Raw genomic sequence first — 17,063 nt, forward strand, 5'->3', positions numbered from 1 at the left:
GGCACGTCTTGTACCTTAGGCTCATCAGACACGATCATACCCAGGTAAAATTATTTCCCTTCATCTACACACATTTAGGAATTACTTAGCTAGTTTCAATTATTACCAGTCATTCGTGCACATATATTGTATTATAAAAAATATATAAAGTAAATCTCTTTGAAACTTATGGAATTAATCTTTTGTTTTCTTTTTTTTACATGGCACTTTATCAAACTTTTGTCTGCTACAGAGTTACAAGTAATATAGTAGTAGTAATATAGCATATAGGAGAGAGGGAATTAGGACAGGAGGCCTAATAGATAGCCTCTGTCCTATCACCTCATCCATGGGGGCAAACCAGGGCCAAGTTGCAATCCCAATCACTCCCTCTCCTGACCCTGGATACTTGCAATCCTAAAGGCAGAGGAAATAAAAAAAAAATACAGTAGGCAAATAAAAACAACACAAAAACTCTTAGTAATTGCACATTTATTAACTTGTGTTCTTAAGAATAATCTTCGTGATAACACACATACATACTTTGTATATTTTTTTAAGCTATCTCATTTCTTTCCGGCCTACAAGGGGGTCACTTTCTCCTGCAGGGCCACCTTCTCCAGAATTGTCCTGATCACATAACAAATAAGAGAAGAGAGTGAACCATGGCAACTTATTTTAATCCCTAAACATAGTTGTGGGCTCTTACAGTCAGAGCCGCTGCCTTGTAACACTTATCCGTAAGGCTAGAATGGAAGCGGTCTGCCTTGGAGGGGAGAGACGTCTTTGGGTGAAGATGGCTCGCTACAGCTCCACTTGTGGCATCTGGTGGAGGCCGATAAACTCCATCCCCTCAATCCGACAGCAGGGAGCTCCCTGCGATGCGGTGTTTCTCGCTGTAAGGTTTTGCTTTCCACGTCACTGCTATCTCATTGAGTAGCTCCGGGAAAACAGGCAAAATCTTACGAGATTTTACAACCTCGATTTGTACAGCGGGCCATGGGATGTTGAGCCTAGAAGCTGTGCGCTTGCACATGACCTGCATGTCGAGATCCAAGAGAGACTTCCTCCTCGTAGTCATACACCAGGAGCTCTGAGTCAGCCGACTCCTCATCTCCATCCTCGTTATCTTCTCCTCCCCAGGTGACTCCAGCATGGGGGAAAAGCTCACATTCTCCGATGGGCTGAGGGTCTGCTCCTGCCCAGCCTGGGCCTGGGGTTGCAGCCAAATCATCAGGCATCTCAATTTCTCCTTGCGCCGCAGCAGCCTCAAAAAACAGAAGGGTCGCCACCCAACAGGTTAGCCTGTCAGAGTAGTTTGCGTGAGAAAGCCACGCAGTGGATACAGTCTTGTGTGGATGTCAAGGCAGCCTGAGTGCCTTTGTCCATGTTACTTTATTTCCATACATTGGTATGTCCATAAGTTTGTCCAGCAGCTTTGGTTTCCCTGATACTTTTTAACTTCAAACTACTGTAACAGAGTTTCCTTTTGAGTGGGCGAAGAAAGTGCAGCCTGGAATCCACTTTTTTTTTTTCTATTTAGGCTATATAATCATCACTGTGCACAGTGGTGGGGCAGTCAATGCAAGTAACTAAAAAGTATTTTAAAGGTAAATGCCTGAAATCAGAGACCAGGTCCTCGCTCTTTCTCATAAATCAGACACTCTGTATTGTAATGTGCTTATTTGCATCCATTTTTGCATCACATGTCGGCATCAGACCTATGCAGATCGGTCTGGTTATCCACCTACATTTTCTGCTGAATATATTTGCTATCATTATGTATCATCAACCAACTTTTTGCATCATTTCTCTCTTTGCTGTGCTGCTATCTTTCTGCATCACGGTTTCCCTTCCATTTCCCTTCCATTTCTCTGACATTGTCTCTCTGTCACTTCTCGTTTTTCCTCAAAATACCCTGGGGCAGTTTTCTTCATGCCCAACATGCAAACTAAAACCGTCAGGTGAGAGAATGTAACTTTTTCTAAGCGACGCTCCGCCTATCTCCCTCTGGTTCCTTGTGTTTACCAGCAAGGCCACACCTCAAAGCCAGCCCCCTCTAAAGGTCTAGATGTAACCAAGTCAGTGAGCATTGAGGCAACAGCAGCTGACACATCACATTCATACATTTATGGTGCTCCCTGTGTCCAGGGTAAGGTGCTTCATATGTCTATATTTGCGCAAATTAATGGATCAAGGAAACAGGTGTTTCGTAGCCCATTTGCTGAGTTCTGTTTTAAATTCAGACTAATACAAGAAAGGATGAGGACAAAAATATAGTAGTAGGAAAGCAGTGGCCTGGCGAAATAAAAAGGGCACAAGTCTCACTCATTCGGTTCTTGTTGTATCATGTGCCAAGAGAACCACGTTATAATAAAATCAATTGGAAAAGAGAAATTAAAAAAGAATATTAACAGAAAAATGGATTAAATAAATGTTTTCAACCGCTTTCTAAAGGAGTCCACAGAGTGAGCGAAACAGAGTTAGAGTGGTAAAGTGGCAACTTGCTCAACCTGTAGAGCAAGTTGTATTCAAACATCTGTGGCAGTGCCAGAATAGTCTGAATTATATTGGTTCATGTGTCACACTGCAGCCATAGTGTAATCTTTGTTATGTTTATGGATGTTAATTTATCCTAGTCTCTTTAAGACATTTAATTAAGATAGGGACAACCTGAGAAAGCTGTCTGCATTGTCACGATGAAGTGAAAGAGAAACATATGCAAAAAGATAGATAGATAAGAGAGAGGGCAACATTGCATCTAAAGCAAACGGAAAAACAAGTTGTGGTCACCTCCCTTTAGGCAAGATATGCTCTTCTCTCTGAGGTTTTGTTTATTCACTGAGAATCACTGCAGTCTGTGTTTGTATTTTGTATGAACAAAAATCACATGCCTTTTACATTTGTGAATAGCAATGAATAGCAACTGCACGATGGTAGTAGGCTGTGTGTTTATAAATCCTTTAAGCATCTGTAGCTGTTTTTTTAAGATGATGCCAGAAGATTTCCTTTAAGAATCATAGACAGACAGAGACAGAGATTAAAAAAGAAAAGCAAAAGAATAATGAGCAATAACCATGACATATTTGACATAACAGCTGACATATTTGCAGTCGCAATGGCTTAATTCGTGAGACTTCATATTTAACTCATCAGTAATTAAGAATAGCTTACATGTTTGTAATTGTTAGTTTTGGGGAACATTACTAGAAAAAAACTGCAATGGCTTCGTAGTTGCTGTTGTAGAAATACTCCAAGAAACGCACTCATACACAGTTTGGCACACACATGACAAACATCAGCCACTAAATGTACAGGATGATCATAGTGCTGTGAGTTGACAAGATAAAAAAATTAAAATACTGAAATCTTTAAAGGCACACTCCATGTCAAGTTTTTTGTTTGCTATGACTTCTGAGCCATTATGTCAGCTTGAACTCACTACTAAGCTTAATACATCTATTATATTCATCCCAAAAAATCTTTGAAATATGTATCTAACTAGATATAACCAGATACACTGGATGGCATTGCATTGGCCTCCAGAGACCCTGTCTCAGAGTGAAACTGAAAGTTCATGCTGGACTACTGCAAATCGTTATTATCAGGATGTTCAAAGAATTCCATGAAGAGTCATCAGTTGATTCAAAATGCTACAACAAGAACACTGACAGGGACTAAATGATAGCATATTTCTCTAACTTCGGCTTCTATTCATTGGCTCCCTGTTAAATCCAGAATTAAATTTAAGATCCTTCTCTTCACATACTAGGTCTTGAAAAATCAGGCCACGTCTTATCTGAAAGATCTCATACTACCATATCACCTCAATAGAATAGAGAAGTTCACTCTCAGACTGCAGGCTTACTTCTGGTTCCTTGGGTATTTAAAAGTAAAATGGGAAGTAGAGCCTTTAGCTATCAGGGCTCTTCTTCCCCTCTTCTGTGGAACCAGCTCCAAAACTCACAGACACTGCTGAAGAACTTCCCATGATGCTCTGAATTTTACTTCTTCACTCATCTACTTCACTCACCATGTGTTTATACACCTCTCTGCATTTAATCATTAGTTATTATTAATCACTGGCTCCCTTCCACATTGAGCATTTTATTTCTGGAGGGTCCGTCCTCCCCACTGTCGCCTAAGCAGTTGTTCAAATAGGTCATATGATTGTAGGGGTTTCCTCTGTATTATTGTAGGGTCTTTACCTTACTGTGCACCTGTTGTTGTTATTTAGCACTAAATGAATAAAACAGAATTGTGTGTGTGTGTGTGTGTGTGTGTGTGTGTGTGTGTGTGTGTGTGTGTGTGTGTGTGTGTGTGTGTGTGTGTGTGTGTGTGTGTGTGTGTGTGTGTCATGCATATGATCTCATTGTATATAGCTAAACACTACAGTCTCAGTCAGTACTTGAAGTTAATATTTTCTTTCTATCTTTATTTAGGACATTAACTTAAATTAGAGGCTTTTATTATATTTAACTTTTTGGACCAGGACTTTACAAACCACTGACTGGCATCATACTGCTTCAAGTATTTTAACTACAAAGATTCTTCTAACATATTTTCTTGTTTCATTGCTCAGGTTTGGATCAGGAACTTCATTCCACCTGATCTCTTCAGGAGGTCAAACATACTCCTCAAATTTCTGTCCCCTTGTCCCCCTCCAAGACAGCAGTCATGAATTGGAATTGGCTGGAGGACCTCATCAGTGGGGTCAACAATTACTCCACAGTGTTTGGTCGGGTCTGGCTCTCAGTGGTCTTCATCTTCCGGGTGATGGTGTTTGTGGTGGCGGCTCAGCGAGTGTGGGGTGAAGAGAGCAAAGATTTTGAATGCAACACTAAACAGCCAGGCTGCACCAACGTGTGCTACGACCACTTCTTCCCCATCTCCCACATCCGCCTGTGGGCCCTGCAGCTCATCTTCGTCACATGCCCGTCGCTGATGGTTGTTGCCCATGTCAAATATCGAGAGATGAAGGACTTAAAGTACACCACCACCCATGAGGGTAAACACATGTATGCCCGCCCTGGGAAGAAACGTGGAGGGCTGTGGTGGACATACCTGGTAAGAATGAAGGGTGCTAAAGTTTAATTCCACTGTTATTGTGTATGCCACACATGGAAGGAGATTTGCAATTATAATGTATGAGCAACAAGCTCCACCAAACTGATGTGAAGTTGTGTGACTTTGCAAGAGTGGTCTACGATAATGCAAATTTTGGTATCTATCAATATCAAGTATTGCAAAGACATTCAGATATTTTTCACAGTGTATGTCTGATGTATTTTTTTATTTCTAAATATATATATATACTGAACTTAGAGGATAGAAACAAAGTACAGATCATATCACCCTAGTATCGATCTGATACTGAAAGAAACTCTATTTTAAGTGGTTCTATGCTTTCAAGGCTTCCTTTAAACAGCCATATAATATATCCCTACAGTGGAATGTGGGACTATTATGTCTGTAACATGGTGTCTTTTTTCTTGTCTTTAATTTCACTTTCATTTGCTGTTTAGAAACGTCTCTACCAAGTGTTCACTTTTGTTTTGACTGATTTTGGTAAATATCAGGAATTTTCATTATATAGTTTATAGAAGGTTGAAGAATCCTCATTTATGTTCCAATTTTTTCATAGGGTCATTTATTTATTTATTTTTTTAAACTAATTAATCGTCATAACAAGAGCTTAGACAAATGATTGGGATAAGTTACAGCAATTAGTGAACATTTAAAATTAATTCTGTCAAACACAGTCATTAGCAATCCATGAGATTTTTCCTACTTTAACACTCATTTGTCTTCTTATAGGTGAGCCTGATCTTAAAGGCAAGCTTTGATGCTGGTTTCCTGTACATCCTTTACCACATCTACGAAGGGTTCGACTTACCACGTTTGTTAAAGTGTTCAATGGATCCTTGCCCGAACATAGTGGACTGTTACGTATCCCGCCCCACAGAGAAGAAGATCTTCACTCTCTTCATGGTGGTGTCCTCTGCTGTCTGTATCTTGATGTGCATCTGTGAGATGTTTTACTTCATCTGCAAGAAAGTCAAGAAACAAATCAAGAGGAAAATAGATGCAGACAGGCAGGCGTCCGCAGAGACACACGAGCTGAAGCCACTGTCAGCAGCTTTTCCAAGGCACAAGTCTAGATCATCTTTGAGAGTGGATCCAACAGTGTCTAACCAGAACCTGAATAACATCAAGACAGAGGAGACACCAACTATGAAATAAGAATCATCTTGCTCGGGCTACTCTGAAAAACTAAATGAATAACTCTAGGTGCTACTGGAAGCAAATGCATCCTTCCGACGGCTTGCAGAACTGTTACTCAACGGCAAAGAAATACCCAGTGATTTGTAAATAAAACTTTGTTATATGATATTCTGCATGGAAATCGACAGCAAAATTGCAGATGAAAAGGAAGCTATTTTTGAGTAATGATGCTTTATATGTGTATGATGTGTGTGTCTGTATTCATGTTTTTATGTAACCTTTTATGGTTACTGCCTGTCAGTTAGGAAAAGCACATGCTGTAAGTAAACCCTTTATTCACCAAAGCATTACACACTGAGTCACTCACAAGTACTTTACAGTAGAGATACCCATATGATCCCGCCATATTTGTTCTGGCGTCACGCTACCGTCCAATCAGAAGCAGAGGACACGGGTGCGGTTTTGATAGATAGGACAATGCACCAATGGTGAGCGGAAACCGGACGTCGTCATTTTTGCCCTTACAGACGCTGTCAAAAAGTAACGGCTTTCAACTACGGACAAGTATTGAATTCCCACATTTTATATTTTGTTTTTGTCTTCATAATAACATAGTAATGTTGTTTATTGAGTTTCTCTTTTATTGACCAATGTGACGTAACTAACAGCACCACAACTAGTTTCGGTTATTCATTTGTCTGCTGTGGTTAGCTAAGTGTTACACTGTAAACTGTTGCTATTCTTTAGCAACATTTCGGTTGGAAATAGCGAGTTAGTCAGTGTTTATTATTTTAATGTGGTCTTGCGGCTCAGGAATCAGAGGTGGGACCAAGTCGCTGTTTTGCAAGTCTCAAGTAAGTCTCAAGTCTTTATCCTCAAGTCACAAGTCAAGTCTCAAGTAATGTCAGGCAAGTCAGAGTCGAGTCTCAAGTCACTGGTGTAAAAGTCCGAGTAAAGTCATAAGTCTGAAATTTTGAATTTCAAGTCCTTTCGAGTCTTAAAAAAAAAACGAAAAAAGCATGTTGCAGTTATATGCTAAATGTAAATATTAGACCATGTAATTTTAAAATCTGTGTTTTTCTCAACACATGACGAAATAGTGAACTTAGAAAATATACACAAATTGTGAAATTGCACCTCTATAAAATGCAGCTCAATTAAACTTAGTTCCAAGAATAATTTTCACCGACAGTTCTGAGATAAGCTGAATGTTATTATTGGATGCGCTTGTAGGGCCGGCTTTAAAATCGCATGACAAAAATATCATACACATTTAAAAAAACCTGTATCACCAACGGAGCATGGACAAGATTTGCTAGTTAGATGAAGTCAGCTATCTCATCATAGCAAAAGAGAAGCACCACCTACCGTTCTTTATGCAACTTCAACTGTCGGAGAAAGTTGAAGTTGTTCCATCTCTGTCTGTGATTCTCTTCTTGCATGTTTTGCATATTGCATTTCAGTTTTTTGTTGACTACTTCATAGTTTATGTACCTGAAAAAAATAACTCCTTGCAGCATTTTTGAGCGTTTTTTTATTTTTATTTTAATCTGGTTAATTTGATTGGCAGTGCTACAGCTCACGCACACATAGTACGGAGTGTGGTTTGAATAAATGAATCAATGAATTGAATTAATGGTGCACACTTTCTATATAATATGTATGTTAAATTTTATATTTGGGGTGAAATATCAATTCTTTTCAAGTAAACCGGTTCAAGTCCAATTCAAGTCTCAGGTCATTGGTGTAAAAGTCCAAGTCAAGTCACAATCTTAGAACATTTTTTCAAATCAAGTCTAAAGTCATTAAATTAATGACTCGAGTCCAAGTCATGTGACTCGAGTCCACACCTCTGTCAGGAATACGTAAATAGTATAGTTCACCTCGTTTGAAGTGATAGCAGTCATAGTGAGTTTCATCTGAAAGTAGAGGCAACTCATCACTGTTGCTAAAACACATAATTACAGCGTAAGTAAATTTTAACCTTAATTACCTACCATATAAAAGAAGTTGAGCTGTTTTATGTCAACAAACGAGGCAACACATTGTGTTGATCAACACATTGGAATACAATCTGACTTATTTTGCTTGAATTGTGGCATTGTGAAGCTGCTGTACGTCCAGTTTTTACTTAATTCATGAATCTTTTTTCTTGTATTAATTGATTACATCATCAAAAGGCTGGAATAAGCCATTAAACAGCCGGGTGAGGCAGAGAGTTGGGGGGGGATCCCACATGTTTGTGAACTCTCAGCTGTGTATTGTCTTTTGTTCTGTGGAAGGTATTTAAACCCAGGGCTGTGCCAGGCTTGGGAGAGGCTCTGCTGGTCATTTGCCCTGTGATGGCTGTTCTCACCAAGCTTGGTTTTGTTCTGTTCTTTATTAAAGGATGGTGGCTACCGCTCGCCATTTAGGATTTATTAAATGAAAACTTCCACAAGAGCTGGCAAAATCTTAATTTGCATACTTGAATTAAGATTAATTAAGATTAATTAACAAATTTCACACAATTTGTGTCTGGGCCAACACCTAAAGACCACACTCTAGACTTTGTCTTGGGTTATGGACTGAATGTATCAATGACTGAAACTTGTGTTTTATCTATTTTAGACCATTTAGGAATTGTATTTGATATTTTAATTCCTAAATCTCCAGCAAAACTGGGAAATTTGGGCACATTACCCCATTACTGAAATCTCTTCACTGGTTGCCTTGTGAAGTTTGAGCAGGTTATAAGGTCTTGTTGCTCATCTACAAGGCTTTAAATGGTTTGGCACCTTTGTATCTCTCTGACCTTTGGCACCTCTGTTCCATCCCAAGCTCTCTGATCTCAGGACACTGGCCTTCTAAAAGTTCCTAAAGCCAGAAAATAGACTATTTGGGAGCATGCTTTTTCTTTTCGTGCCCCATTTTGTGGAAGAACCTCGCTCAAGATATTAGGTAGGCAGTATGCTCTGTGAAGGTTTTTAAAGTCAAATTAAAGACTCACTTGTTTACTCTAGCTTATGTGTCTTAATTCTATGCCTATCAGTTTTTAAATGTTATCAGTTTTTAAGTTGTATTGTTTTTTCTGCACTACTTTTATTTATGTATTTGTCTTTTTATCTTCAAAAAACTGTTCAGCACTTTGTTTGAAAGTGCTTTATAAATAAAGTTGTTATTATTATTACTATTATTAAGAGCCCAGTTGAGGGACTTTTGGGGAAGGAATGTTGTTCCTATTCCAATGTTTTATTTCATGCATTCCCTAATGGGGCTTTGGCACTCAATTAGTAGCTTTGTCATTTTGAAAATATGCTTTCACATTCTCAGCCAATTACGCATAATCTTTCAGTGCAGGGACATTAAGACTTTTCCATGCATCTATTGCTAGATGGTATGCAGACTATCCAAGCTGTGAGGATGTAAACTAACATTTCAGGATATACATATAAATGGTGCTTTCCAGCAGTGTTTATCCAGTGATTTGCTCATTTGGTTCAACTGTCCCATTTCTACAAGACTTTTTGCACTTTCTTGTGAGAAGTTAGGAAACAGGTTTCTCTTTAGCCTAAAATGTGTTCTGCCAGGTGTTCAGGAAGAAAAACATGAAGTGATATATTCATCTACTGTCTCAGTGAGATACATTTTCATTCTTGATACTCTTCTGGGTGTTCACCTGAATAATAAACTAGACTGGAGCCACAACACTGATGAACTTTACAGGAAGGGTCAGAGCAGACTCGACCTGCTGAGGCGGCTGAGGTCATTTGGAGTCCAGGGAGCGCTTTTAAAGACCTATGACTCTGTGGTGGCATCCGTCATTTTTTACAGTGTGGTATGTTGGAGCAGCAGTTTATCGGCAGCTGAGAGGAAGAGGTTGGATAAACTCATCAGGAAGGTCAGCTCTGTTCTGGGATGCACCCTGGACCCAGTGCAGGTGGTGGGGGACAGAAGGACTCTGGCCAAAATAACATCTCTGATGGACAGAGTCTCCCACCCAATGCATGTAAATGTTGCTTAACTGCAGAGCTCCTTCAGTGACAGACTGCTGCATCCTCGATGCATGAAGGAGCGTTTCCGCAGGTCCTTCCTCCCTGCAGCTGTCAGACTATACAATCAAAACCGCTCCCAACAAACATAGATGTTTACATCTGCGCTGTAACTGCAATAATTTAATCAACCGATTTGCACTACAACCTGGTTTGCCTCTTATCTGTAGTTATTTTTATTTAATTTAATAACTGTACAGTACTCTGTTTATAGTAAACATTGTCCATATGTAAATATGTAAGAAAAATTGTGTATGTTTCTGTTCTGTGTCCTGTGTACTGTTTGTTTGTATATGTGTCTTTCTGGCTACTGTTACAACCAAATTTCCCCTTGTGGGACAATTACAGGATTATTCTATTCTATTCTAAAACACCTGCATTTTTAGCAAAACCTCTCTGAAATTGATGTTCACCCTGCTAAAATTTAATCTCCCTCTCCTAAACATTGAGAGTTTAGAAAACAGTTCTTTATGCATCTCTAATCAGACAAAACTGTTTTTAGAGGTTTTTTCATAGTGTTTAAATGAGCATAAAATGTCCTCTTTACTTTTTACCAGGACGTCAGCAAGACAGAAAATGACTCTTTATGCTTTCCTTCTTCTTCTTTTTATACAGTAATAGCTCGTCATAGTTTCCTTGGTGACAAGTAACATGGTAACCTTGTATATTAGAATGAGTACTTGGTATTATGAGTAGTTGTGCATGGGCAGCATTAACATGCTCGTGTGCCATTAAAGGAGAAAACTGTCTTCAAATGTAAGGGAATTAGCTAAAATGGCACGTTTCAGACAGTGGAGGAAGTGAGGGATGCACAATTGACCAGTGTAAGAGAGAAAGGATCAAGGAAAGCTACTTTATTGGAGTCCACAAATACAGAATATAGAACTATAAATAAGCACACCAGACCCGCACTGAAATTGGATGCCTGAAACTATCTAAATTTAAGTATTTACAGTTAATGCTTATTTTGTAAAACAAAATTCATTTAGGCCAAGAATGTATTAGTCAAATGTCTTGTGTAAAGAAATGGTGTATTTCCTCATACTGCATGGGTAGTTTATTTAATCCAAATCCAGGACCAGTTTTCCTAAAGGGTTTTGTAAACGACAACCCACCGAGCACCCACCAAGAGTCCCAAGTGTCCAAGTTCAACGTTTTGCGGGAAGCATTTCTTTCTGGATTTTCAGAATTGCGTGTATTCACAGTGCAGAGTTAAACAGGCAAACTCTGATTGGCTGAGCACCCGCAACGTTGAACTGGGCGGCTCAGCAGAAAACCCAGCAGGGAAGAACTGCAAGTGACCACAGAGCTTTAATTGCAGTTTGACCAAAATGTGCACTTGTATTTTAAATGTTAAAATCTATAAGTCAGTACAATTACATCCCATAATAGCTTGTTTTTATGCGGTAATATCACTACTGACAACCACTTCTGTGGCCTCTTAACCTAGCAAAACCTAGCAACCACATCATCTACAGCCGGCACGGCTGTAGATGATGTGGTTGCTAGGTTTTAATAAGAGAGATAAGAGTCTCTGTTCTCTGTCTACTTAACATTTCTTGCCTCTCTCTCATCCCCCACACCCCCACCCCTTCCTCTTGTTTAACTAAAAAAAGAAAGGAAAAAGTTTAATAAAATGGTGGAGCATCAGCATTCTCTAGGTTTACTTTATGTCCACACACTGGTATGTCCATAGGTTTGTCCAACAGCTTTGGTTTCCCTGGTGCTTTTTAACTTCAAAATACTGTAACAGAGTTTCTCTTTGAGTGGATGAAGAAAGTGCAGCCTGGACATTTGTTTTCTATTTACACTGTGCAATCATCACTGTGCACAGCAGTAGGGCAGTAAATGCAATTAAGTGGGATTTAAAGGTTAAACGCCTAAAAACAGAGACTGGGTCCTTGCGCTGTCGCAGATCAGACGCTCTGTATTATAATGTGCTGATTTGCATCCATTCTACATCGCATGCAACATCATGTGGATCGGTCTGGTTATCCACCATCATTATAACTTTTCGCATTATTTCTTATTTTAGGGCTGCCACGATTAGTCAACTAGTAACAATTACTTCGACGACTAATTTAATCGTCGATGCCTTGTTTGAAGCTTTGTAAGGTCCTGAAAGACGCAGGAATAAGTAGTAGGATTTACAGTGGGATGCAAAAGTTTGGGCAACCGTGTCAATAGTCATTATTTTCCTGTTTAAATCGTTGGTTGTTACAATAAAAAAAATGTCAGTTAAATATATCATATAGGAGACACACACAGTGATATTTGAGAAAGGAAATGAAGTTTATTGGATTTGCCGAAAGTGTGCAATAATTGTTTAAACAAAATCAAGAAGGTGCATAAAGTTGGGCATTGTTGTCATTTTATTGATTTCAAAACCTTTAGAACTAATTATTGGAACTCAAATTGGCTTGGTAAGCTCAGTGACCCCTGCCCCTACATACACAGGTGAATCCAATAATGAGAAAGAGTATTTAAGGGGGTCAGCAACATGGGGGTCTCAAAACAACTCTCAAATGACCTGAAGACAAAGATTGTTCACCATCATGGTTTAGGGGAAGGATACAGAAAGCTGTCTCAAAGAAAATGGAAGACCACTGGTTCAGTTCACGTTAAGGCTCGAAGTGGCAGACCAAGAAAAATCTCGGATAGACAGAAGCAACGAATTGTGAGAACAGGCAGAGTTAACCCACAGACCAGCACCAAAGACCTACAACATCATCTTGCAGCAGATGGAGTCACTGTGCATCGTTCAACCATTCGGTGCACTTTACACAAGGAGATGCTGCATGCGAGAATGATGCAGAGGAAGCCTTTTCTCCGCCCACAGCACAAACAGAGTTGCTTGAGATACGCTAAAGCACATTTGGACAAGCCAGCTTCATTCTGGAATAAGGTGCTGTGGACTGATAAAACTAAAATTGAGTTATTTGGGCATAACAAGGGGCGTTATGCATGGAGGAAAAAGAACACAGCATTCCAAGAAAAACACCTGCTACCTACAGTAAAATATGGTGCTGGTTCCATCATGCTGTGGGGCTGTGTGGCCAGTGCAGGGACTGGGAATCTCGTCAAAGTTGAGGGACACATGGATTCCACTCAGTATCAGCAGATTCTGGAGACCAATGTCCAGGAATCAGTGACAAAGCTGAAGCTGCACCAGGGCTGGATCTTTCAACAAGACAATGACCCCAAACACTGCTGTCGCGGTTCGAATTTTGAGGAAGAGACATACGACTGAAAGTCCGTAGTGGGTCAACGCAAATGATTTTATTAAAACACATATATGTGGTGAAGATAGGCTCTGCAAAACATCAGGCTCCATCTCCCGCCTGACAATAGGTGGGTGTGATATTTATACTTATGATGACCAGTAACTCCAGCGAGTACATATTCTAAAAAGGAACCGCTACTTCCTCTGTTCCTCCAGATGCTTCCTGTTATTCTACTTGTCTAGACTTAAACAACACTTGCAATTAGTTTACCCAGACAGGCTATGTGTCTGTGTCATTAATCTAAGTGCATGACCCCCCTCTACGTCATCTGTTACCAGGCAAACTCCAGTGCAGCCTGCTGAATGCACACAGGCAATATGTAGTAAATTATACTGTAAACATGTAGGCAACCTTTCAATAGCTGAACTTTGCTCCATTGATCGGCCAGACATCGCGCTGCCCGTAGCTTCAAACCATTAATTAACTTGACCGAGCTTCAACCCTTTAATTATGTAATATGTGTATAACATGATTACAGTTGCACCTGCAATGAAAGATTATGTGCTTATGCTAACACCTGAAATACAGACTTTAATATAACATCACCAGTTTCAATAAATGTGTCAATGAAATGACAACAATGATAAATCATAAATGATGCAACAGTAATAATAAGGATCATGAATAGTAACATAGATTATGAATGTAAAATAATATTTCATCTCGACACTGCTCAAATTCCACTAAGGCATTCATGCAGAGGAACAAGTACAACGTTCTGGAACGGCCATCTCAGTCCTGTTAAGGTTCAAAATATTGGGGATGGAGACAAGAGAAAAACCACAATAACAACACTGGTCCGGTCGGGTTGAGTCAAACGATGATTTAATGATCACACACGTGGGAGATGGACACTGATGCAGACAGCCTCAAATCTCAAAGTGGTGGAGCATTGCTCAAACTCTTATAGCCTCTGGTTCTCCCATCTTATCATAAAAGCCTAAACATTCACATTCTTTCTCTCACACGGCGCCTAAGCTACGACCTTGGCTCCCTGTTTATCTGCTCGTGCTGAGATGGGGCAGAAAACTCCAGCATGTTCTATTCTCTTCTAATCAGACAAATAAGGCGATGACTTTCTGCGAACAGTATTCCTTATAACTCAACAGTATAATGCATCATAAACAATATCATTCATTCACAATAAATCAGCAGTCTAATGCAATGCAAATCAGTTTAAATACTGCAATAATTATCACCTTCTTCTAATTCAGGAGAATAATGCCAACTTAAACTACATAATAATTCACAATCTTTATTTCGGGGTCTAACATGGCATAAAATAATATCATAATTTTACAATTCCCCCTGATGAGCTCATTATTCTAATGAGCTCACAAACACCCTGTAGCCCAGTGTGGCCGGGTTCATCTCTTCTCACTCCTGAGGTCCTTTGTCCCCCTGACGGGCAAACCATATGTAAGATGACCTCTGTGTTTGCGCAAGTCAGGTGCAAGACAAACTATTACTACAAGGATAGCAGGTCCAGATGACACTCCCCTGTTCTCCCACAGCTTTATTTGGTGTTCCCTTATACCATTCAGACGTAGACTAGAACCTCTGTCCGAAGAGCTCTTAACCTTTATTTTATTGCTGCAGCTACCAGTGTCGTCCAGTTGCGTGATCCTCTGTTCTTCTTACTTCAACCTCAGGGGTTAGACAACCCTTCAGTCGTGACACAGATCAGGGGATTATTCTGCCCCTATTTCAAACAACGATCTGTGTATCCTCGGGTCCTGTGTCTCCCGTGTATCCTCCAGAAAAGAACAGGAAGGCGTCCCCCTTTTGCCCAAGAGCCTCTCGAACCTCGTTGGTCTGGTGTTTCCGGATTTCCGTCAACCCCTTCATGGTTATTGCTGTATTTATGGGATTCATCCTTTTGAAGTGACCAGCTGGAGCCCAAACGCCATGACCCTTGGACCCAGTTGGTGTCTCGGCAGTCACTGTATCTGTCTCTGCTGCGAAGGACCCTCGTATCTCTGTGGCCTCGTCTGGTGTCTGTTCCTTTCTCTGTAAGAGACAGAAAACCAAAACACCCCCTTCCTAGCCCTAATAATCTAATGTTATTATCTACTGACCTTCTAGTGGATGGAAATAATGATAAATAAATAATGATTTATGCTTCTCACTGATTCTCTACAAAAGACCGTAAACTTCTCGGGCCACCATTAGCTTAAGCTTTACCATTCCTAAGTTATTAAAGACACAAATCAAGTTATAAAAATGTTCAAACAATCCTTGTTTGATGTTGAAACCCAACTCCCCCCCCCCCTTTTTTGACACATTCCAATGTGTCAAATCAACAGAACTAGAACATTAAAAGAAAAGGTGAGGCAGGCACCACGTTACCCAGAATATTACGTTGATCTGCGTGCAATGTTCTGACTCAAGTATTTTTAATATTTTAATGAATATCGTCTAATTAACTGCCACTACTTATACCTAGCAAAAGACATAATTGAATAAAAATCACAAAGAATAACATGATCTTAGTGTTATGTAAGCGCGTGCAGCCCTCCATGCTCGAAGTCACTCCACACCATAGATCAGTCAGACCTCGCGCTGACTGTAGCTTTTGACCCTTATTAACTTGAGCGCAACTCTATAATGAGCAACAAACTGCCATATGTATATAAATTATCATGATTACCCCTGCAAAGAAAAATTAAATCAATATCCTAACACCTGTAAATAAAAGACTAATCAGAGGTTATAACAATCACAGGGACACAAATGTTAGAATACGGTCAAAAGCTTCTATAAATGCTCGTTGCATAAGTCTCATACAACAATAAAATGCTGATATTAAAACAACAGTAAAACACCCCCTTTTGTCCCATTCAACCTGACACATAAACGTTTATAGATGGCTCTCTTAAATTTGACATTCTCCTGATTTTTCTTCACTGACCACAGCAGGGGAAACTCTGCCATGATACAGCCATAAATGCAGCTCACCTGATTCATCACTGAGCTCCATCGTCACTGGGGTCTGACAGGGTGGCGCTGCATACTCTTCTCATCTAATGTGTCTATTTTCAACCTGTTTAGTCAGAGTGCTCAAACATGAGGCAGACTACGTCCACAACAAGTCAACACAGCCGTAAATGTGGCCAATTATCAATCTATTACCAATCAATAACAACAGATAGCTTTTATTTTATGAATGTTTTCAATCAACCACTCACCCAGAGGATCTTCAATCCCAGGAACTTCCTTCTTCTCATTTAATGAGTCTGTCCTCTTTCCAAGACCTGGTAACTGGTCTATCCAGAGCCACCTGATCTCAAAATATACTTACAACAAGCCAAACCACCCGTTGGTCACACCAACCCTTTTCCGCCCTAAAGATGTTCAACGGCTAAAGATGTTCAATGCCATCGTAGACTGGAGTGCCGAAAGAGACTTTAACGCCAACTGTTCCAACAATCCATTTTATATTGCTTCCTGGTCAGAGTTGCAAAACTCCACACCAGGGTTCAAATCGTTTTACTATTTTCATTAGTTCTTATTTTTTATTTTAGTTTCGACTCCAGATTTACAA

At 39.8% G+C, this 17,063-nt stretch overlaps 1 protein-coding gene across 1 annotated transcript; it reads left to right on the plus strand.

Moving 5' to 3' along the window:
• Positions 1 to 2,080: 2,080 nt before the first annotated feature.
• On the plus strand, positions 2,081 to 6,915 carry LOC146644117 (gap junction beta-7 protein-like). The gene is made up of 3 exons (XM_085395582.1): positions 2,081 to 2,131; positions 4,562 to 5,046; positions 5,797 to 6,915. The coding sequence occupies exons 2-3, from the start codon at positions 4,657 to 4,659 to the stop codon at positions 6,220 to 6,222; spliced, it is 816 nt and encodes a 271-aa protein (XP_085251708.1). The 5' UTR covers positions 2,081 to 2,131; positions 4,562 to 4,656; the 3' UTR covers positions 6,223 to 6,915.
• Positions 6,916 to 17,063: the final 10,148 nt, after the last annotated feature.

This window comes from Rhamphochromis longiceps, linkage group LG22 (genome assembly GCF_057381845.1).
Source record: "Rhamphochromis longiceps isolate RC_006_pf linkage group LG22, R_longiceps_female_GT1.1, whole genome shotgun sequence".
NCBI lineage: Eukaryota > Metazoa > Chordata > Actinopteri > Cichliformes > Cichlidae > Rhamphochromis > Rhamphochromis longiceps.